At 38.7% G+C, this 24,647-nt stretch overlaps 2 protein-coding genes across 4 annotated transcripts; one reads left to right on the top strand and one right to left on the bottom strand.

Annotated features, from left to right (window-relative positions):
• Window positions 1–1,248: 1,248 nt before the first annotated feature.
• Window positions 1,249–3,982, top strand: LOC104602774 (plasmodesmata-located protein 2). 2 transcript variants are annotated; one of them, XM_088894864.1, is made up of 4 exons: window positions 1,249–2,301; window positions 2,457–2,585; window positions 2,737–2,779; window positions 3,650–3,982. In XM_088894864.1, exons 1-3 carry the CDS (start codon window positions 1,551–1,553, stop codon window positions 2,742–2,744), a joined length of 888 nt encoding a protein of 295 aa, XP_088750990.1. In that variant the 5' UTR covers window positions 1,249–1,550; the 3' UTR covers window positions 2,745–2,779; window positions 3,650–3,982. The 2 variants fall into 2 exon arrangements, with proteins under 2 accessions (XP_088750990.1, XP_010264881.1); XM_010266579.3 differs by lacking the exon at window positions 3,650–3,982 and having other exon boundaries at window positions 2,737–3,096.
• A 4,503-nt stretch (window positions 3,983–8,485) lies between these two features.
• LOC104602773 (uncharacterized) lies at window positions 8,486–23,696 on the bottom strand. 2 transcript variants are annotated; one of them, XM_010266578.3, is made up of 10 exons: window positions 23,608–23,685; window positions 23,433–23,497; window positions 21,655–23,293; window positions 20,857–21,083; window positions 20,441–20,773; window positions 11,690–11,936; window positions 10,191–10,319; window positions 9,889–10,104; window positions 9,653–9,776; window positions 8,486–9,130 (listed from the first exon to the last, which is right to left on the bottom strand). In XM_010266578.3, exons 3-10 carry the CDS (start codon window positions 23,206–23,208, stop codon window positions 8,892–8,894), a joined length of 3,069 nt encoding a protein of 1,022 aa, XP_010264880.1. In that variant the 5' UTR covers window positions 23,209–23,293; window positions 23,433–23,497; window positions 23,608–23,685; the 3' UTR covers window positions 8,486–8,891. The 2 variants fall into 2 exon arrangements, with proteins under 2 accessions (XP_010264880.1, XP_010264879.1); XM_010266577.3 differs by lacking the exon at window positions 23,433–23,497 and having other exon boundaries at window positions 23,568–23,696.
• Between the last annotated feature and the right edge of the window lie 951 nt (window positions 23,697–24,647).

Here is a 24,647-nt window from a genome sequence, read left to right as displayed (position 1 = left end):
ACAAAATTTTATCAATTTTCTTTTTACAAACAAAGTTATAAAAATATGACTGTAGGAAGAAGTCATTTTAGGGGTTGTTTTGTAAGGTAGATATTGGTGGGTGTGTAGTTGTGGATTGGTCCATACCACACTATTGTAAAAGGCACCCATACCAAAGTACAACCCAATAATTGTTCTAAATTGTGGATAGATGGTGTGAATTGATTCAGTCCACACTTTTTGTTTTCATGTATCTCATATACAATTTATAAATTGATCTACACAATCAATCGTAAATGTTCAATTTTTACACTTTATATGATAAAATAAATCATTGATATTTAAGTGTACAAATATTATTTCAATGATAAAAAAATTAAAAAAATAATATTAAAGTGTGAAAATTATTATTATTTTATTAATAAAACATTGAAAATTTAATAAAATTATTATTTTATGAAAGAAGGAACATCCGTAACAATATAGATTGAGATATGAAGGGGCCAATCCACGATATAATGTGAAGCAATCCCATCCATAACAAGCCGAATGCTATAATCATCTCTAATGTAGACCTAAACGATCCATTCACAAGATAAGCACGGTTTCAAACACAAGATGACCCTATTTATTTTCCTTCTAAATGTGCATTATTCATTGCAAATAACTGTATGACAATAATCCCAACAAATATAGCTTGCTAAAAATGGATCTTCTTTCTATTTCCGTATTATTAACAAATACAGGTTAAAGCATTTAAGATTTTTACAGAAATAAGACTAATATGCAATTCCTCTCCGCACAAAATGTTCAATAAAGTAATTAAACTTAGGAATCCCCAACAAGATTCACCCAAATATATTCATATTCCACCTCAAAACAAGTGATTAAGTGAATATATAAATATCAAAGAACAAAAATGATGTAAATGTGAAAGTGAAACCCTTTAAAAAAAAGAAAATCAAATTCAGACATAACTAGTAACAGCCTTTTGGCTTTGGTCAAATTCAAAGTTTCAAACACCTCTTCCAACTTCTGTCACACAAAATCATTTTCTTTTTTCTATTTGTCTTCTTTACACTATTGTTCACACAGTCACGACTTCCTTGCTTAGAGAATATTGCCTCTGTTTTTTTATTATTTTTTCTGATACACGGTATGCATTTTTTTATCAGTAATTATTATTAATTTTAAAAACACCTCGCCATTGTTCTCTGTTCTTATTCTCCATAATTATATAATAGAATAATATTTACAGTTTCCATTATTTATTACTCATTTGTAATTTTACACCTTTATGTAGAAAATAAAGATATCTCTGCATCTCCAAGGGAAGTTCAGACACCGGAGAGCTGAAGCATCCAAAGAGAAAGAACAAACCCCACATACTACAAAGCAAAACCCTCACAAAGAAGAACAGCTTCCATCCCTCCTTTTCCTACGGGGAAAAATAAAAAAGAAATCAAATCACGCCCATCAATCTTTCTTCATCTCTAACAAAACCCATCTCTCACAGCCAATAAAAGTCTTCAAAAATATCAGTAATTTTTTGAAGCAAAATTCCCCTTCAGATGGGTTTCTTATCCGGACAATCCTTGTGCCTTCTTTCTCTAACCCTGATTCTCTTCGGCTGCTTTGGGTTCCTTCCATCCGCCGAAGCTGCTTCAGATTATACCAGCTTAGTCTACAAGGGTTGCGCCAACCAATCATTCTCAGACCCATCTGGGGTTTACTCCCAAGCCCTCAGTGCGCTTTTTGGTACTCTCGCTTCTCAGTCCTCCAAGGCCAAATTCTACAAAGGCAGCTCAGGTGGAGGCCAGGCCGCCTTCAATGGTCTATTTCAATGCAGGGGAGATCTCAGTAATGCCGACTGTTTCAACTGCGTGAGCAAACTCCCACAAATGATGAGCAGCATGTGTGGTAATGCCGTTTCCGCTCGAGTTCAGCTCACCGGTTGCTACATTCTTTATGAGATTTCCGGGTTTCCTCAGAGATCTGGCTATGATATGCTTTACAAGATGTGTAGTGCATCAGAAGCAAGAGGGAGTGGTTTCGAAGAGCGGAGAGACGCCGCACTTCAAAACCTGGAGAATGGCATAGCGAGCACTAGTGGGTTTTATACGACGAGCTATTATTCGGTTTATGTGTTGGCTCAGTGTGAAGGGGATTTAGGCACTGCAGATTGTTCAGAGTGTGTGAAAAGTGCAGTTCAGAAAGCCCAGGTTGAGTGTGGAAGCTCGATCTCTGGCCAAATGTATCTTCATAAATGCTATATTAGCTACAGTTACTACCCAAATGGGGTCCCAAGTAAATCATCTTCAGGTAAAGTAGAAAGACACAGCGGTTCTGTCTCTGAATATAGTCCTTCTCTGAGTTCGGTTCAGTTACTTCTTCTATTTTCCATTTTCTATTCGTTTCTGCTTTCATAAGTATCAGGTTATGGAAACTTTGTGCTTGGATGTGTTTGATTGATTCAGGAGGATCAGGGTCAGGGTCGGGGCAGAATCCAGGGAAGACGATAGCAATTGTTGTGGGAGCAGCAGCAGCAGTGGGATTTGTTATTATTTGTTTGATGTTCATTAGATCTTTGATGAAGAAACATGATGGTTAGTATGGAAAATGAAAGAAGTCTTAGACGGGTCACTTCCTTTCTCCCTTTTCATTCTGTATTTTTCTTTGTTGTTATTATCGCTGCTGGTGCTGATTATCTGTAAGTTTCTGATATTATGGATGGTGTTTGATATTCGATGTTTGCAGATTATTAAGATGGAATAGATTCTGAAGATGGCGAATTTTTGAGGTGGGTACCCTTCTATTTATGTTTTTTTTTTTGGGAAAAGAAATCAGATTCTGTGGTGGAAGATTTGGTGGTGAAAGGAAGAGGAGAACGATAATTAAAGAGAAGGGTTTTTTGTTGTAAAGTTTTAATGACGAATTTGTTCGGAAGGAAGCATTTAGAGTGTGAAAGCAAGAATGAACGTTTGTCTTTTTGGGTGGAATGAAGAGGATGGGGAATTGGAAAGGAGAGAAGGGTTTTGGCTTTTTTCTCGTAGCCATGTGGCTGTTTGTCTCTTTTCCAGTTTTTCCCCATCAAAATAATACTACTTTCTTTCAAAACCACTTGCTTTCTAGCATCAGTGTTCTTTCTCCATCTCTCTTCTAACATATACTGCGTATAATTCATTGATGAAGCAAGAAGCATACCTATATGTGACACAAATATATGATAACTAACCTCTTTCTTTAGACTGAGAAGTTCAGGTTGAAAACTCGGTTTAGGGAGGATAGATTGCATTAGATGATCAGTTGATTAAAAACTATATGCATGAAAAGAGGCTACGAGTACTTAGTTATTTTATGCTTTTAAGACTATTGGGTCAATATGATGATAGTTTTGTTTAACTTTTATGTTATTTGGTTGAACTTATCGTGAATACCTGTAAAACATTCTTTCGAGCATGAACAAGTGAAGTGATTTGGTTTTGAAAGTGAGGATTGGGTGGCAAACATGCATTGCTGTGTTTCATTGGCCACATATACATTATTTGGTTTGGTGTTTCCTACCTAAATATAAGATGTAGCTTTCAAAAGAAAAACCTTATAATTACTTTATGAGATTTGGAGCATCTCTTAAACATGTTTACATCAAGGGCCCTTGTGTCAATGCCAGATTGCAAAAAGGTGAGCGGTGCCGAGGCTAATCAGAAGGTCCCCAATACCAGATGCCTTATCTGGATTGGCAATATGAGGCTTGATGTGGCAGAAAACCCCTAAAATAATATAAGAATACTATGATGTCTAAATATAAAATGGAGTTCTACATCAACCCATTATAGCATTTTGCTAGGATCTCATTTTAAATTATTGCATCCCTCTTTATGTATCCCAGAGATGTGTTTTCATTCACATGGCCTGTCCTTGTATTTTTCTATTTGATTGCTGCCAATGCCACGACCTCCTTTGTTTGGTGTTTGCTTTTTTTAAATATGAAATTTATTGATCCTAGTAAATGTGGCAACTATGAATGAGCATATATAGGGCACATGAGGGAGTTCTAACTTCTAACCCAGCACCAAGTGTGTTTTTATGGAGAATTTCTAGGTCAATGGTCAAAGTTTTATTTAATTCTTCTATGTTCAATTTGCTTAAATACTATAAATAGTACACACTTGTAATTAATAAGTAAAAGGGTAAGTTACACCGACGCTCCTCTGTTTTAGGAAAAGTTCACTGACCCTTCCTCACTTCTTGTTTCTGAAAAATGTTTATGACCTTGGTGCAATGGTGAAACCTTGGGCTGACAAGTAAGAGAACAGGGGTTTGAGTTTGGGTGTAAATATGCCAAAGGTTAGGCAACCAGTCCACATCAAACTACTGAAAGGCCATATCTTTGGGCAATAGGAATCTTCTTAACTGCAATGGTGATAGTTGATAGGTTTCTGCACCAGTGAATGACAAAATTGATTTGGACAAGTGTATTTTCCATTAATTTATTTCATTGGCCTATTGGACATCAGGACATTAATGTCATTAGCATTTTCTGTTCATGAGATGATTGTCCCAGGATGACATGGGAGGTCAAAAAAGAAGGGAAGCAATTTTCAGAAATGGGGGGGGGGTCAGTGAACAAGATGGTTGGTGAATTTGGAGCATCTTGTTTTTGTTTGCCCATGGAGTCTGATTCTGAAAACCCTAATTTAAGAACTCCCACTTTGACACGTTATTTTATTTTGAGTCCTAAAAATCACTTGTGTTTCGAACTCAGAAACGATGAAATGAGGATTTTCATTGATAAAAAAATGAGGATGTTCTTAGATTTGCAACCAAATGCGGCTCGTTCTTTTAGAAATTAGTGAAGCATTGCCATACCACTTTCATTATCATACTTAACATGACAAACAGAAGTGTTATGGACTTGTGGTAAGCAACTACAGTCCGAATGGATCCAAAATTTTGAATTTATGTAAAATTTCAAGCAATTTGTGTTCTTCATCTGGGGAGGGTTGCTTAAAATTCGAACTTGAACTTTTTGGGGGAAAAGGAAAATAGACAAATTCAGATAATTTGAATTTTGGTAAACTATTTGATTCCAGTTGTATATGAATGACCCGAAACTAGCGTGTAATCCAGGAGTTAATACACATCCTTTGTGGTGCTGGTGGAGGATTTTTAGTCATAACCCTAGAAGGCTAGAACATTGATATTTTCATTATCAGTTCATAGGATTCAGATTTCAAATGATAAGCTCTGAAGGCGTAAAGCTTTCCATCTCGCACTAAGGGAAGGCAATGGATGATAATGGGTTAGGTTAAAAAGCATTCAACTCAAGTAAAAAAATGATTATTGACAGAATCAGCTCTGGGTGGGGTTGGGGGGTCCAAGTCCAATGATGCTATCTCAAATCTCAAAGCAAAACAGCTTATCTGTAAAACGCTCTTTTTTGTATCTGTAAAACGTTGTAATGTGACATTTTGCACTCATTCTCTGGAAAATAAGTAATAATTTCAAGAAAAAGGGTTTTCATTTCTACCTTATTTGCATCAAAATAAGCAGCAAGTTTTCAGTTTTCACTCTTGGAAACTCGCAAGTCGCAACTAGGGAAGTGAGCAAGCAAATGGAACTCAATAGAATATTACTTTTCTGCTCAAACCTTCGCCTTCGCGACAAGACAAACAAATACAACCATGGTAGAGCCCCCCGGGCCCCGGCGATGGATTGCTAGCCAGCTGTTAGCAAGACAGATGGTTTGTGGACAAAAGTCATGTTGGGCGGTATGCCCAACCAACGGCGGATATCGGATCTCCACCTCCCATTCCTCTCACTCATATCCAGACCCAATGGAAACGAAACGACATCCCCTGATAGGACGCTTGGCGGGGACCCACAAGTCAATTCATTCGTCACCCCCACTTGGATATGAGAGAGAGACCTTGGGATTGATCAATCAAGATCCACACACTTCTGATCAGATTCTGGGTTCTGGCTGCCTGTTCTGTTCTGTTCTGTTCTGTTCGTGCCAATTAGAGTTCCTTCATCAGTGGGCCCCCTATTCGCCCTTCGCCCATTCCTACAATCTTGACTTTCGGGTGGCGCATCACATTCAATTCCTCGTTGTGCACCACTGACCAGTGACTGCCACTCACCCTTCTCCTGTCCCACCTTCCCCTCTTCCCGAGACCCTCTACCCGCCCCAAAATATAACCCTAAAAACCAGCTCCATTGACCCAACCACTCATTATGGTCATACCCATTTCCAATCCGGACCAATTCCGGGTCCGGTTCAGTAAGGCACCACATTCATAGGTTTGTGCATGTTTGTCTTGGCGACTGTTTGTGAAGTTCAGGTTCAGGGAATATTTCATCCTCCGGTCTTCTTGTCATTTTGTAAATGGCATATGAATTTTCTTCTTCCTAAAAGATTGTTGACAAACTGAATTGGCTACATGAAAATAGAGATGTTGCTTTTGGGATATTCCACCTTGAAATAGAGCTGGCTCTGTTCAGAATTGGATCTGCTTTTATTGCTCGATTGATACTGCTGCCTTTTTTACAATTTTCTACTGGGCTGGCAGGCTGCTCTTAACGTTTTCTTTTTATTCTGCAAATGCCATCTAGAATTGAAATTGGGCTTTGATTTGATGTTTGAATTTTGAAGCTATGGCCTATGGTTAAGGTTTTCTCTATCATAATTTCTTCTTTGAGAATTGAGAGAAAGTGCTTTTTTTTTTTAGCTTTCTGGTTCTCCTTGTTATTGCATGTCAAGAGAAGTTGGCTATTGCATGGAACCCCTATTGCTGAAACAGTCACCACCATGAATGCAGAAGTTGTAGTGGTGGCTGGTATCTTGGGAGAGATGGCAGACGGTTTGGTTAACACTTTACGAGAGAGAGTTTGGCTCTTGAAATAGTTTGATTTCTGGTATTCATGGGAAGAGAAGATATCAAGATAACCAGTACAGCAGGGCTTAAAGTATTTGGCTCTGACCTCTGAGAGTTAAAAGAGACTTTTGAGTTTTGAGTACTAGGCTACTAGCGGGATGGTTATAACTTATGAGGTCAAAGCAAAGAAACCCCTTTAGCACCTTCTTTATGACCATCTTGGGGAGTGTATCCATGACAGAACCGGAATACCTTCATCCCATGTCTGGAGTCTGGACGAGCTCTGTCTGCGAGTACCTTCGATACCAGAAGTATGACTCAGCCTGATCCATTTCAGTAAATTAAAGGGGTTTGAACTTTGCACTTCGAATTGAAATTCTAGCCAGAATAAAAGTGCTCCTAAAGGCTCACTCTCAACTTTATTGATTCTTTGGGAAGGCTCGGGCTGGGTCTCACTTGCCTCTTACCTGTTAATTAATTAGTCTGGGATATGTGAATCTGACTGAGAGCTCTGCAAAAAGGTCAGGTGGGTTCAGATTTCAGAGTTCAGACTTGAGGGTACTTTTATAAATTGCAAGGTTTGATTTGGTTTGAGTCTTACCTTAGTGGGTTCTGATTGACGTGCTAATTTAATTAGGGTGGTGTTTGGAAGCGTGGGTGTTGATTGAGACTGATTTTCAAGAAAAAACGTTCATGCTTCTAAGATTCGTTTTTTACAATAAAACGCTTTAATTTTGTTTGGGAGTGTTTTTGCTAAGTAGGCAGTGAGTAAAACTGTGCTGTTAGGTAAGGTGATTTTCATCACTGTTTTTCATGTATGTATTGACAGGTAAGCATCACATAGGATACACGTAATCGCCAACCAGTCAACCATTGGGGGAAACGGTTCACCGATACATGAAACACCGAATTTGACATTTCATGCATCGATGGGTTTCCGGTTTACAAGGCATGTTCAATTTTTCAATTAACGCCTGAACCAAAACAATGAAATATATGGGTGTTTGTTGAAATGCCTGTGGATCCGCACCAGTTTTAAAAAAAACGGCCATGATTCCAAACATGCCCTACGTTTCGAGTCTTTTGACGTGTGAAATTGTGAATCCCCAAGCTGGAGGAGATCTGGTTCAAGTGGGCTGGGACTTGGAACTTGGGGGTGAATTTTTCACTCATCACATTTGAAAGTACACACTTACCTCATGGTTCCTCTCTCCACGCTATATACTCATGAGGAGAGTTTCAGCCTATGAACCCTTGCCATGTGTGAATCCAGACCTTTATGGGCATATTGAATTGAAAGCAATGGAAACGTTTGACAGCTAATGCCATGGGATGGGATTGGGAATAACCCCCATAAAAGGAATTATGTAAACAACCCAGAAACCATCTTCACCGGCTCACAGTAGTCCAAAGTTCAAAAGGCCAAAACAATGCAGAAGCCGTAGAAACTAGAAAACATATAGGGTAATTGCAATTCACGTACCTCGGTCTCGTGTAGATCAACAGGTGAGATGCCATGGCTTAGATTCCAATATGCTAATTGTTCAATTTGAAACATTCCAGCAATGAATGGGCGGGGCTATCCTCTTCGGAACCAAGAAGGAACAAACTACAAGAAAGAAGACATATTACAAACAAATAGTGACTGCAGTCGGTGACCATGTTCAGTAATGCGTGTAAAGTGAAGTAACTGGTGGTGACATCATAATTTATGACCTCGGTCCACCTAAAAGATACAATGAAAGAGCAGATACGAGTCAATATGTGCACATGAACACCTCATTTTCCGCAGCTGAGGAAAACTGAAAAATTCAAAATGCACAAATCATCTTGTGCAAATCTCGTAACTATCCAAAATCCACTGATAGTGCCACGATATTGGAAACCAGAAAAGTGACAAAGAAGAAGAAAAAAATGTTTCTCAGATATCGCACACATGGAGTTTATATTGGGATCAAAGTTTCTCAGATAGTCCTTCCATGAATCTCATTATTTTCTTTTTTGTTGCCTTGCAGAAACTTTTGAAAGTTCTCTTCAGTATGGATATTTGATTGGCTCAGGCTGCATTGCTTTTTGTACAAGTTCAGTCTGTTCTTTGACATGAACTTGGTAGAAACCAGTAGCTGTGGCTGCAGATGGAGCACGACCAACATACTTGATGTCCTCCATACCACCTCTCCCCAGTGTCCTCATGGCGGTACAAAGGCGAGGTGCTATGTAATTGTACGCACCCATATTCATGGGCTCTTCCTGACACCATACAACCTCTGCATCTGAAATATAAAAACCACAAACAAAACATAGAAATACATAATAAGTCAGCACCAGGATCCGTACTGTAACATATTCAAAAAATGTCAAAACCAAACCCAGCTCTAAACACTTAAAAACATAACCAGAATGACATACCATAATTATCACCAAAATAAGAAAAGAAAAGAAAAGGAAAAAAACGAAACAGGATTTAGCAAGTAACACAGCAGCATATGGATACAGATTGAAGGGAGACTAAACCTGATACCGGAGGGACAAGTCTTAATTTTGAAGTATAATTTACTCAAAACAGAAGATAGAATAATTACTTATGATCAACAATTTCTTTTCTACATTCAAATGAAGTTTCATGGTAATCACAAAACTTGCTGTAGCTTTCATTTTTTAATAGTTATGGCTGCTTTAATATCTTAATTCTAGCAGTGTTGCTAAAATACACTACCTAGTACCTACATTTCTTCCTTCTGATATACACAGTTCTAGTGATACCTGCTCCCTTTTCTCAAGTTAGATGAGCTTACTTGGATATCTCCTCAGCTCTCGTTGGATAAGATCATAAGGGAAAGGGCAAAGTTGTTCTATCCTGCATATTGCAACATCATTGCCGTTAACTTTCTTTCGCTCCTCGTCAAGCTCATAATATACCTACATAAAATACATTACAAGTGTACATCAAACCAATTTCCCAAAGGTGTATCTTAGATTTATCGTCGATACAAATAGGAAAACAACAAGAAAACATCTGTCAAATAAATACTTTTCCAGAGCAGAGAACCAGGCGTCTGATGCCTTCCTCAAGATCAGAGCGAAAATTGTGATCCTTTATAAGGCGTTTGAAACAGGTCCCTTGCTTGTCAAAACCTGGGTGACCTTCGACGTCATCAAACTCAGATAGATTTGATTTACAATCCTTGTGGCGTAGCAGGTTTTTAGGAGACATTACAATTAGTGGCTTCCGAAAATCCCTGTGTATCTGGGAGATGAAACTGTATGCCATAAGCAAATAGAAGAAATTCATCTTGAACATAAGGAGGTTTAGGGTGGATTAGTAGCACATACCTGACGCCGTAAAACATGGAAATAATTAGCAGGGGTTGTAACATTGACAACCTGCCAATTGCATTCTTGGATCTGCCTCCTAAGAGTTTGATCCATCTCAGGTATAACATAGGGATTATCATCGCTCATCTGCATTTGGTGTATAAGTGAGCAGCAAGACAAATAGGGTTCAATTTAATGCTTAAAGATAAAGGAATGAAAATGGTCATGCAACTTATGGGAGCAAATTATTGAAGGGCGGCACCAAGCAAATCCTAAGAGTTTGACCTTGTCCAGGCGAAAGAATAAGGATAGATGATAAATATAGAGTGATGCTTGTGCTCAACAACAGGGGTCATACAGTGTATCTTATTTAATTGAGGCTTGGAATGGTAGCTGCTCTAAAAGTAGAGCTGCAACTTGAGCTGGCTTAAACCAACTCTGGGCCACTCCTACTCAATCTTTTCTTGGGCAGTTGGGCATGGGTTCAAGTTTTCTGGCTTCAGGCTGGGCCAGGGCCTGGAAACTTGGGCCAAGCAAAATCTTGCGCCAGGTTACCTAGAGGAGTAAGAAGTATAGTGTGGTTGCAAGATCAAGTTCTAAAGCTGAGTATAGGGCCATGGCACATGGTGTTGCATGATTGTTCTGGATTACCAAACTGCCTAGCTATTTTCCAAGGATTTGTTGATCCCATTTTCCTCTAGAAGGAAATCAGTTATGAAAAGAATGCTATATTTGGGCCTTGGGGAGCAGGTCTAATTTAAATTTTCATTGGACAAGAAAGCAAGTTTCTCTCGGTACCATTGTGTCTAGGATCATGCTATCATGGTATGTGGTCTGTCCTGTCTAGAAAAAAACTTGCATGGAAAATATCGCTGAGTTGGATTATATAATCTTTTCCCCTGTCAATGGTTTAAAGGATAATTTTTGTTCATAAAAAAAGCTGTACTGTGACAATTAGGTTGCAATTAATATAGCTAATAATCTGGTACAGCATTGACAGAACCAAACATATTGAGGTTGACAGGCTTTTTGTGAGAGGGAGAATCATCTCAGGTGAAGTTTGTATTCCCTACACGCCCTCAGAGATGCAGCTAGATGATGTTCTAAATAAAGGTCTACCTTCAGTGAAATTCCATAGATTGCTTGGCAAGCTGGGCATGATGGACATCTATGCAGCTTGAGGGGGAGTGCTGTAATGGGTGATTAATGGTGTGGGTCTCTTCTTCTCTTTATGTTATTAGTTTGTTTGTGTTTTGGGCCTAACTTAGTAGTCATTTTAATTACTTGTTAAGTGTCCTCACTAATCAGGAGTTTAGTTGTACTTTCATGTATCATTATCATCTTAATATAAATGATACTTTAGGGTTGGATGGAAACACTATTTTGCCCATCCATTCTCTCTCTCTTCTTCTTCTTCTTCTTTCATTTTTCTCTTTGCTCTAATCTCTGTTGCAGGTTAGAAAACACCAAGGAATACCACCATAAGGAAAAATGAAAATCAGATGTTTGGACAATACCTGAAGGAACCGCTCCAATCGCGCACTTGAATGTTCAGGGCCCTGACCATCATACCCATGAGGAAGCAGCACAACAAGTCCAGCTTGACGTAGCCACTTTGATTCCCCACTGCTCAAGAACTGATCAAATATCACTTGAGCACCATTTGCAAAATCACCAAATTGAGCTTCCCAGAGTACCAAGGAATTTGGATTTTCCATTGAATAACCCATCTCGAATCCAAGGACAGCAAACTCTGAAAGAGAACTGTGGATGGGGCAAGGTGGGAAGAAGAGGGAAATCCAACAACAGCCACAGTATATTAATCCAAACTTATAATGGTGCTTCATTTTCAGAAGGATAGCAACAAAAATTATCATCATCATCATCATCGTCATCCATGCCTTATCCCAATTATAACCAGCTACAAGAATCCTATTTCACCAATCCGTTCTATTTAGAACTATATCCACTGCCAATTATTATTGCTAATGATCGGAGGAATTAAAATATAGAGTTCAAAAGGTTTGAACTTATATAAGAATTATTTAGGATAGTGGTGTTTATTTATTTATTTGATTGGAAGGATAGTGGTGTTTATCTGCCCTTACATTTGATCATAACCCAATAATGCGACAACCTCTCAATTAGACAATGTTTTTTTCCATTTGGTAGAGAAGCATGTGCTGATTAGATGTTTAAATTGTTACAGTACTAGAGAATGATCCTCCATAACAAGTACAGGCTCATTATTCTGGTATTTTTTTATTCATGTGTTCTGATAAATTTTTTGACACCCATTTTTTATGTTGAAAATTTAGGTTATTATTTTATCTGATATTTTTATATATAAATTTGTTATTTAATAAGAGATTAAATCAAGTTTTATTTCTAAATAACAACCCACCTTATGGATCCTACATTATTCGAAATTGAGTTTTTGTTTTTCTTTTCATTTTAGTGGAGGTAACTACCACTAACATTTTTGAGAATAGAGGTAACTGCCGTTTGAAGCGCACATTTTTTTTTTTTTGAGTGGGTAGAAACATGTCTGAGGAAGGGAGCTTGTTTGAAAGTGGGAGGAACCACTTTTGAGATGCTCTTTCTTGAGAAAACAAGATGCCACGTGTCTAAGGGAGAAGCTCTCTAGCCCCTTGTATGAAATTCTGGAATGCCTTTGTATTGGCTGTATTGGCTTTTCTTTTTCACATAGATGAGCATAACAAGCATGTGTTTTACCCATTTATGCAGAACACTGATGTGACTAACTATTTAAACACAGCAGAATGTCAAACATCATGCAGATTTGCAAATAAGAGGATCTAATGGTTGATATAAATATACATTACATTTCCAGTACTAGACTTAAAAGCATTGCAAATTGGATGAGTAAATCATTGAACTTGACAACAATTATTGATGGTAGAAAAGCCAACAACCATGCAGGATAACCTTGACTGATCAAAGACAAATAGCTCCTCTATGTAGCCGCAATCTTACCAGACAACAGCGGCATAATCAATGGAATCAGAGCAACATTTCCTAGACCTTTTACCAGAAAACCTAGATAGTACTCTCAAACTTCATCAACATCATCCAATTGAAAGTCTTTCATAGAGATACCATTTATATAGACTTTAAGGAAGGACCATTATCCAATGTTAATGCCAGCTACTTAGGGTCTTGAGAGGAGTGATCTGGATAAAGACCTAACCTTCTGCATTTTCTTGCACATAATGAGTAGTCTAAGGCTTGAATCCACATTCTAAACCATCATCCCCAGATTGTACCATTGCACCAAGCAATGAACCCTAGTCATCAACTAGTGTATGCTCCCTCAGGAACATAGTTTCAAAGCACCAAGGTGAGGCTAAGCAACAGGGGAGCACCTTGTCTCCTAGTTGCCTAGGCGGTGGATATTTTTTAAATAAAAACCATGAATATTAGGGTAATTTCCTAGGTTCCATAGCAACCAGCAATAATCTTTCACTAGTAATTATCTATAATCTTTGATGTAATCCGTACTATATGCCGCAGAGGGGCATTCTTGTCTTTTCCCTTTCTTTTCATTATGTTTTGGTCGCCCTACTATTTAAATAAAAAAGCTGGCGCCACCAGAATAGATTTTTTTTTGTCTCTCATATTTTTCGTCTCTTCTTCTTCTTCTTGCTGAAAACATGGTATCAGAGAAGGACGATGCTCTCTAAATCTGTTCTCTGGTCATAGTGGTCATGACTCCATGAATTTCCCACCATGAACCAAAGTGGAATGAGTAGTGGTCATGACTCCATGAGAGCAGGACGATGCTCTCTAAATCTGTTCTCTGGTCATAGTGGTCATGACTCCATGAATTTCCCACCATGAGCCAAAGTGGAATGAGTAGTGGTCATGACTCCATGAATTTCCCACCATGAACCAAAGTGGAATGAGTAGTGGTCATGACTCCATGAATTACCATGAACCAAAGTGGAATGAGTAGTGGTCATGACTCCATGAATTACCATGAACCAAAGTGGAATGAGTAGTGGTCATGACTCCCTGAATTTCCCACCATGAACCAAAGTGGAATGAGTAGTGGTCATGACTCCATGAATTTCCCAAAGACTATTACCCCGTTGGATGGTAGGAATTACTTGGCATGGTCTAAGGAGATGTGGCTGTATATCACAACTAGGGGTAAGGCAAGATATATTAATGGGAAAATAAAGGAACCTAGGGTTGGTACTGCCAAATACAATAAGTGGGACCAAGAAAATTGCATGATTATGTCCTGGATTTTGACATCCATGTTACCATTTGTCAAATAGAATTTTATGTGTACCGAGATAGCAAAAGAAATATGGGACCAAGCGCAAGCAACTTATTCAGAGCAGAGGCATTATGTTAGAATTTACCAGCTACAAGTAGAATCTTCGACATGTAAGCAGGGAGAAAGGAGCTTATCGACGACCTATTATTCTGCTCTCACTTCAGTTTGGAAAGAACTAGACTATTATTAGAACATTGATTGGGAAAGTGAAAAGTATGCTAAAGCATATAAAAAGTTAGTTTCATAGCAAAGGGTGTTATCTTTCCTTCTGGGTTTGAATCCCGTGTATGAACCTATTTGTGTTCAGATTTTGGGCTGCTCTTGCTATAAGGGGTAACACTGGGGCACCAAGAAAAGGGGGAAATTAGAAAAAAGACAAATTGTGTAGTCATTACAAAAAATCTAGGCACACCCGTGAAACCTGTTGGGAATTGAATGGAAAACCAAAATGGGCACAGGAATTGGGTAAGAAATCAACACAAGAACCAAGCAAGAAGCCATACCAGAATAAGTTTACTTCGGCTAACTTAGCATCTCATGAACATCAGAGTACTTCTCAAGGTTGTCTCCCTTGTTCTGACCCAAAGGAAGATATTATCAATTCCTTCTATGACCACTTAAAGCAATATGGTAGGGCTCTCTGCAATGCTGATTTTGGATCCACACCTACTTCTTTTGCCTCCTCTTCAGGTAATTCTGCCTTAGTTTTCCATGTGTTTACTAATAACTCGGAATCCCCATGGATTATTGATTCCGATGCATCCAACCACATGACTGGTAAGTCAACCTTGTTTCAAACATATTCTCTTCTCTCTGGCAGAGATAAAGTGAGGCTAGCAAATGGATCCTTCTCCTCCATTGCTGGTCAAGGATCTATATCTTTGCCTTTTGGCCTCTCCTTATCTAATGTCCTACATGTTCCAAAGTTATTTATTAATTTGTTATCCATTAGTAGTATTACTCATGCCTTGAATTGCTTAGTAACCTTTCTTCCACATTCTTATGTTTTTCAGGATTTGGCTAACAAGAGGACGATTGGTAGAGGAAACATGGTGGATGGTTTCTATGTACTAGAGAACAAAGTCAGTCTTATAGCTTCATGTGTCTTTTGAGTCTTTGAAGTTTTTGTTTCCATATTTGTTTAAGTCTTTGTCTGTTAGTGATTTTCAGTGTCAAGTGTGTCAATTGAGTAAACATTGTAGAACCTCATTCCCTTTACGAAATAAAAATAAAAATTTACTTTTCAATTGAGTAAACAATTGTGTGAAAGACTTTTAGCGTATGGTTTACACCCAATTTCAATCCGAGATCCGAATCTTTCAATTAGATAATGCCAAGGAATACTTCCATGGAGACCTCACAGATTTCTTTGCATCCTGCGGCTCTCAACACAGGAGCTCATGTGCCAGAACCCCACAACAAAATGGGGTTGCAGAGAGAAAAAATTGACATCTCCTTGAAGTTGCTCGAGGATTAATGTTATAGATGAATGTCCAAAAAAGATTTTGGGTGGATGTTGTCCTGACTGTTGCCTATGTCATCAATAGAACACCATCTCAGGTATTGGAATATAGGTCCCCCTCATTATCTCCTCTTCCCTAAAGCTCCTCTGTTTCCTATCCCTATGCGGGTCTTTGGATGTAAGTGTTTTGTTCATGATCTCTCTCCTACTCGTGGTAAGCTTAATCCCAAAGCTATTGTGTGTATTTTTCTTAGTTATCCCCTTGCTCAAAAAGGCTATCGTTGTTTTGACCCAGTGTTTAAAAAATACTTTGTCTCTATGGATGTCTCTTTCTTTGAAGATGTCCCCTACTTTCCTGTTTCTCCTCAGGGGGAGAGTAGAGTTTAGGAGAAACAGAATCAGACTCAAGTTTTGTTGCCTTCTATTCCCGATCCACCTCCATTTCATGTCTTTTGGAGATTGCGCTACAAAAATCAAGGGCAGCAAAGTTCAATTACCACAGGGCCACTGGAAACTATGCCACCAATGCCGTCAAAATCTCAGGAATTGGATCCTTCACATCACCCAGGTACTATTGTTCCAGTTGATGTTCCTAAACCTATTGATATTGACACTTCAAGTTGTGATCTGAACCTCCCTATTGCCAAAAGAAAGGGTGTCAGATCATGCACCACACACCACCTCATATCTCACTTCTTGTCCTATGAGAATGTCTCATCTTCTTTCCGTGCTTTTCTATCTGCCATTGATAGTGTTCCCCTTCCCAAGAGTGTTGCGAAGGCCTTACTTGTTCCTAAGTGGATAGATGTAATGACAGAAGATGTCAATGCTCTTCACAAGAATGGCACATGGGAGCTAGTAGATCTTCTGAAGGGAAAAGAGCCTATAGGGTGCAAATGGGTGTTCTCTATAAAACATAATGCAGATGGATCTGTGGAAAGGTACAAGGCTCGTCTAGTTGCAAGAGGCTTCACATAGGTGCATGGAGTTGATTATGCCTAGACTTTTGCCTCGGTTGCAAAAATGAACTTTATTCGGGTTCTTCTGTCTTTAGCTGCAAACCTTGATTGGGAGCTTCATCAACTTGGCATAAAGAATGCTTTCCTGAATGGTGATTTGGAAGAGGAAGTGTATATGACTCAACCCCTTGGTTTTTGTGCTAAGGGAAGTGAACAAAAGGTCTACGAATTGAATAAATTTTTATATTGTCTAAAGCAATCTCCAAGTGCTTGGTTTAGCAGGTTTCACCAAGCAGTTCAACAAATGGATTTTAAGCAGTGCCAATCTAATCACACACTTTTTGTAAAGAGGGAACAAGAAAAAACAACAGCCTTGATTGTCTATATAGATGATATTGTCATCATTAGAGACTGGGTCTCAGAGATTTAGAGATTAAAGAAATTCCTCACTACACAATTTGAAGTAAAGGATCTGGGGCACTTGCGCTACTTCCTTGGTGTTGAAGTTGCTCACTCTCAACAAGGCATCTTCATTTCCCAAAGGAAATACACCCTAGATCTCCTAAAGGATACAGGGAAGCTAGGAGCTAAACCTGCTGACACACCTATAGATGTAAATCATAAACTTGGGGATTGTAGTGGTGAGCCCTTGAAAGATCTAAGGCAGTACCAAAGACTTGTGGGCAAGCTTCTCTACCTATCCATGACCAGGCCTGACATTGCATATGTTGTGTGTCCTCAGCTAGTTCATGCATGCACCCAAGGAGGCACACCTAGAGGCAGCAAACAGAGTTCTTAGGTACTTGAAGAAGTTCCCAAGAATAGGTTTACTCTTTAAGAAACATGGGCACATGAGAGTAGAGGTGTACACAGATGCAGATTGGGAGGCTCAATGGATGACAGAAAATCCACTAGTAGATATTGTGCCTTTATTGGTGGAAACCTTGTGACTTGGAGAAGCAAAAAACAGAGTGTGGTGGCCAGGTCAAGTGCAGAGGCAGAATACAGGGCTATGTCACATGGAGTTGCAAAGTTACTGTGGATCAAGAACCTATTGAGTGAATTAGGATTTCCTTTTGATGATCCTATATCACTCTATTGTGACAACAAAGCTACCATTAACATTGCAGCCAACCCAGTTCTCCATGATAGAACCAAGCATATTGAGGTTGACAAGCATTTCATTAGAGAGAAATTTGAGAAGGAGCAAGTGTGCACCTCCTACATTAGCTCTAATTAACAGCTTGCAGATGTCCTTACTATGCTCACTACGGCATTATAATCTTTGTGACAAGTTGGAGATGATTGACATCTATGCCCCAACTTGAGGGGGAGTGATGTAATATGTACTATATGCCGCAGAGGGGCATTCTTGTCTTTTCCCTTTCTTTTTATTATGTTTTGGTCGTCCTACTATTTAAATAAAAAAAGCTGGCACCGCAAAAATATAATTTTTTTGGCTCTCATATTTTTCATCTCTTCTACTTTTTTTTGATGTGTCTCTTCTTCAACATATTCATAAGAATAAAATAAGTCAGAAAACATAGGGGTTGAGCCCTTGTTTTTGTCCTTGGAAAAGAAGAATGTGTTGATTTGACAAGATTTTAAGTTCTTCCTTGCTTATTGTTTTAGGTTCTGAAGTCTTTGAGGGCTCAATCGTTTGAGAACGCAAACACCAACATGTGTGTTGATTGAATCCTAACAAATAAGAAAATAACAAAAAGAAACTAATATAAATCCACAAAATGAATAATTTCGTTTAATAATATCCATTTTATTATTATTATAATCTCCAAAAAAATATATGTAAAAATTTTTCATAGTGCTAGTACAAAATAGCTAGGTGCTTAAGTGAGGTGAGTCTCCATGGGCACCTTGTTGTTGCCTAGACGTTCACCTTGAGAACAATGCTCAAGAATCTTGGGCCACATGGAATTGGATTCTTTAGGCATCATATGATTTTTTTTATCATTAATAGATCCATGAAGATTTTATTAATTATGAAAAGAACAGCATGGTATATCAGCTTTTCATAATTGGAAACCTCCTAATTATGAGATTACTCTAGTTAAAAAGATTCCGTTGGAGCTGAGACTATAGAGTTACATTAGAGCTTGGTCCTTATTTTACAGAGACACTTTAAAATGGGTAAATGTGTCCATTTTGGAGAGTTCAATTTAGTGTAAATTTCATGTCTATCTGTTTGTCCATGCTGTGTCTTGCTGTGTACAAGTAACATAGCCTCAGACTGATGTGCATTCTATCTGTTGGTGCAAGTTAAGGTGGATGGAAGTTATTAGATGGTTATTGGATGGATGGATGATGGTTCAGATGTTTCTAGGTTATTCTTATAAAGGATTCTAGAGCCTTGGATTTCAACGTGAACATCTTGTCTAGATGGACTCTGAGGTCTGCTAATTCAATAAAAGTCAGTCTTAGTAATAGTAAGGCTAGGAGTAAAAATTTGTCTCGGGGCACATTCCTCTTAGGAATGCAAGTTGGGTACATAACTGCTGACTTGAATTTACACAGCAGCCGGCCTGGTCCCTGGGGTAGGACCCATTCAAATATTAGCAATGCTCAAACCAAGCCCACCCAAGTTGCAGCCCTGATTCCTGTAGGATTATTTTGTCTCTTTTGTTTTCTTAGCTGTTTATTTTTGTCTTTTTTGTTGGTGACAGTTACTTTGATAATGTAATCAGTACAGATGAACCCCCTGTGGAAATCCCTAATGGCCTGTATAATTTCCAGGCACCAATCAACAACAATCCATAAATTTTAATAACTTCCTAGCTTTGTGACAAGTTTTCTGCTAGTTAGAGGAACTCCATGGCACTCCAATTGCCCAACCATAGCTAAGTTTTCCCCCATTTCCCATGGTCCCTTCTTCAACAAATATTCCACATCACCGCTGGTCTGGAGGATGAACAAAAATAATTCATGAATTAGTTACTTACCATTTGACTCCTGAAACTGGTCACCATGACTCCCTAGCCAAGTCTCTGCTACTTACCTCGCCCTCAAAATGTCCAACCAAACGAGTTATATCCACTGATTCATCTCCAGGAAATCTGTTTTTATGTAAAATAGATGCTCATGCCAACTAAAAACACATTTTTAACTGTTAGCCATGCTAGACTCTTCACTGTGTCCCTAATACAATATTCCTTTATAAATCCCTACTGAAGTTAAAGTATCCATGGGGGGGGGGACCACCTAATGCAGAAGGAAGCAAAGAAAAAACCTAAAAAGAAATAAATCAGTTTCCTAATTCCTAAACTAATTTCAGATTTTTTGGGTGATTGGGCTATTGGTATTTTTTGAGGTTTTTAAAAATTTATTTTCTAGTTTAGTGATGTCTTAGAAATAGGGCTTTCAAGTCTAGAAATTTACTATCATATTCTCCATCAATGTAGAGATGAATTTAGTATTGAACCAGGAAAATAAAGGAAATTGATAAACAATGAACTACAGATCTGGTGAAAGATAACAAAAAAGTTGCAGACAGAATGTCACAAACAGGGAGATTGCTGAATGTCACCTGTTGCTGACAGTAAACATCTCCTCATTTTGATTAATTAGAACATGGCCCAAAGGGCAGTACTTCTCCCAATTTTCTTGATCATGAATTATTGCATGTCGATGACTAAATGTGCCTCTTTCAACATCCTGACCGCTCAACCTAACATGGTTACCTTCAACCAGCAATGTAGCAAAAGCAAGTGCTTCCCCAAGTGCCCAGTCAATACCTTCCCCTGTTTCAATCATCTGAGCACGCTGCTCAAAAATCTTCTTTACAGCTCTGTGAGCCTTGAAATTTTCAGGAATAGTACAGATTGCCTTGCCAACATTCTTCAATATCTCAGGTTTAACCCTGTGAAACCATCAATAAAACAATTTCAAAATTTATATTCATGTAGAAAACAAGAGAAAAACATAAAATATAACCAAACATACCCAGTGTTTCGGACACGTGAAAGCTGTTCAGGTGATTTAAACCCGGACCAATAAGCTGAAAGCCAATCCCTTCTTTTGGGGACGTAATCTTTGCTGCTCACAAATTCTTCATTAAGAATGGAATTAACCTTGTTGTGTATCCTGTTAACGTCTTCTTGATTGATTTGCCCAGACTCTAGGAGTTTCTTCTGGTAAATCTCTAAAGCAGATGGATGGTTTCGAATGACCTGTTAGTGCCCAAATGCATCAGCACTCTGAAATTGTTTGTACAAATACTTTTCAGTGGGAAATGTAAACAACAGAATGAAGTTCCAAATTATGCAGACACCAGGAATGGATACCATCCTCCCCTAGCTGGCAAAAATAAACCTGAGGGTGGTGGTGTCCTTAAACGAACAATGAAAGCCGTCTTTCAAAGGATAAAGTGATTTGATACTCTGAATTTTTAGTAAGGGATTTTTGTTTCACACCAAGGATCATATGTCTAATGTATCAACATCATTGCACAGAATCTTCAGTCTCATTTTGTAGGGGATACAATCTCATTCTTGGAACCTAAATATGTCTTATCAATCTCCAACGGTGAAAGTCTTAATCCAGACTCCAGAGGTTTTAGTTTAAGGATGACAGCCTTGGCTCCCCACATAAAGAGAATGCAACCACACAATCACAACAAAAATAAAGAAAAATTATAACTTACGAGGAGTTGAAAGGAAACGATAGATGGGAAAAGAAATACCTTCAACTTCAAACAAAATAAGTGTAAAAAAAATACACAGAAAGGCTGGAAGCTCTTACTTTATACATTTTAGGTTGCGTAAAAGAAGGTTCGTCAATCTCATTATGTCCAAATCGACGGTAGCATATTATATCAACTACCACATCAGAGTGGAATTTCTGGCGCCACTCTGCTGCAAGCTCACAAGCATGAACAACTGCTTCCACATCATCGCCATTTACATGGAAAATAGGGGCATTCAAGGCTTTAGCCACATCGGTGCAATATTTTGAAGATCTACCAGATCTTGGATCAGTTGTGAAAGCCACTTGGTTGTTCACCACAATGTGGATGGTCCCACCAGTTTTGTAATTTGGAAGAGCACTAAGATGCAGAGTCTCATAAACAACACCCTGCCCTGCAAAGCTTCCATCTCCATGGATTAACACCCCAAGATTCTTTGTCCTTTCTACATCATTAGAGTAATATTGTTTCCCACGAGTTTTCCCCACCACAACTGGATCTACAGCTTCCAAATGACTGGGATTAGCAACCAAAGACAGGTGAATTCTCTTCCCGCCCCTGGTTGCTCGATCATAAGAAGTACCCAAGTGGTACTTGACATCACCAGTTCCTGTGTATAGACCAATTTCATCAACTGGCTTGGTACCACCACTGAACTCACTGAAAATCTGAGCAAGTGGCTTCCGAACCACGTTTCCCAGTACATTCAATCTTCCTCTATGTGACATTCCGATGACAATGGTCTCAACCCCAAGATCGGCTGCTCGATCAAACATCTCTTTCATACCAGGAATCAAAGTTTCTCCACCTTCAAGGCCAAATCTCTTTGCAGCTGTCCACTTTGTGGCCAAGAAGTTCTCAAAATGAGTGCCCCATATGAGCCTATCAAGAATTACTACTCGGCGCTGCTGGTTGTATTGCCTTGGGGTCGGTGTCTCAATCTTGTCTCTCAACCAATTACACTTTTCACGATCAGGAATATGCATGTACTCATAGCCAATGCTCCCACAGTAAGCCTGTTCAAGTCGCATTAGTATGGTTCGCAGAGTTTGTACAGGACGATTTTCAGACAAGAAACCAGCCATACTCCACACCCCAAGGAAGAATTCCCTATCAAGATCAGCTTCCGTGAACCCATAAAAAGCAGGGTCCAAATCATCTGGAATTTCACGTTCCTCCAACTCCAAAGGATCCAACTGAGCTTTGTTGTGGCCATTAACCTGGTAAGCTCTAACGAGCTTCAACAAGCGCATACTCTCCTGAATCGTTTGGCCTGAGATTCCAGGCGATGTGGCGGCCTGTCCAACAAAGTTTCTAAAGAAACTGTCCCATGACTCATCCACGCTATCGGGATCAGCCTCCCAAGCCCTCTGCAGCTCTTCTATGTAGACGCTACTCGTGCCATCAAGGAAGCTATCGGTCAACCTCGAGAGGGGCACCGGCCGAGGAACTGGCGCACCTTGCGCCTTCGATTTATAGAACGTAGAGTGAAAATATCGGTTCTGTAATGGAAGCAACAGTGCCCTCTTCGCATAAGACCTCGCTCGAACCAGATTTCTCCTAACAGCAGCTAACTTCGCTGCACTAGAAACAGCTCTGAACCATGCCATTTCTACTGATCCCAATTCACAAACAAGCTGACTTGATCAGAAATTCCTTGCTCTTCAGCCCGGTTTCAAACGCTAAACATCCTAACTGTAATCATACGTGGGGAAAAATTAAAACCGAAAATTTCCATTGCCATCATCAATGAACATACAATACAAGGAAGAACCAAACAAATGCAATAAAAAAATGGAATAAAAACAGAAAACGGACAATGTCGGGAGAAAACCTTAAAAATTTGCGCCCATTTCATACGAATCCAAGGTGTAGAAGGCTAACGTAAAGCAGAGAAACCTTTGAAAAAAAAAAAAAAAGAACACACAGCAGAAGATCAGAAGAAGCGAAGAGAGAATCAATTTATTACCTGTTAGGGTGTTGGTTGATTCATAAGAGGAGGAAGAGACCTTGAATGCTGAAGCTGCCATTTCTTGCCGCCGCTTGTGAGCTCGACGAAGGTGAAGGAGGAGCAGTTATGCTGGACAACATGGAACCGTACCGTAACTGAAGTTTGAATCGTCTACCCAAATCCCAAATATAGCCATCAACGTGGGTCAGAGAGTGGCCACCACCTGACACTAATACCCTGATTCTAGGACCGGGCCCACCTTTAGATGGGCCTCCTGACTGTTAATTATGGCCCCACCCCCCACAGGTCTGGGTCAAACAATGCATAAAATCAGACGGACCACACACTAGGTTTCGATTTTAGTGTTTTCGTGGGCTCTCCAACGACGCCTGTGGAGTGATGGATCATCGGTTTCAATGGCTCAGATTGGTGTGAGTAGTAGAAAACAGATTCGGATTTTCTGTATGAGTATACGAGGTATCATATATGTATTAATTAAAAGTCCAATATACTTTATATATACTTTTACAAATCGTTATATACTTATATGTGGAGCCATTATTATGTTATTATGTGTTTTAAGTTCAAGACACAAACTATATTCAATTATTATATTTTAATTATCAAATAAATTATTTTCTATTTTATTTTTTTCTTTTAATATCAACTTGATATTAAAATTTCACATTTTTTTAAATAATGTTTTCATTTTAGTAAATAATAAATACATTGTTATTTAATGTAAAATAAAATATTAATTAATCATTTATAAAAATATATAATTAATTTAAAATTATACCATACCAACTAAAATTTCTAAGCTGCATATCATATGCAAACTCATAAATCTTAATTACTAAAATAATAAAACTATTATTATTATTATTATTATTATTATCATCATCATCATCATCATCATCATCATTGTCGTCGTTGTTATGGCGAGTTCTTAAACCCTTAGCTAATTGATTAATTCTACCCTTATTGTTTACATATTATCTTAAAGCACTCCTACTACTTCTGATAATTCTCTAAAACCTCCATTGCCGTTAACTTCTGTCATACTCCTAATGTTTCTGATAATTGTCTAAAACCTCC

Source organism: Nelumbo nucifera, chromosome 1 (assembly GCF_055504915.1).
Source record: "Nelumbo nucifera cultivar China Antique chromosome 1, China Antique-T2T, whole genome shotgun sequence".
NCBI lineage: Eukaryota > Viridiplantae > Streptophyta > Magnoliopsida > Proteales > Nelumbonaceae > Nelumbo > Nelumbo nucifera.
Note: the sequence above shows the minus strand (reverse complement) of the source record. Positions and strands in the feature narration are given on the sequence as shown.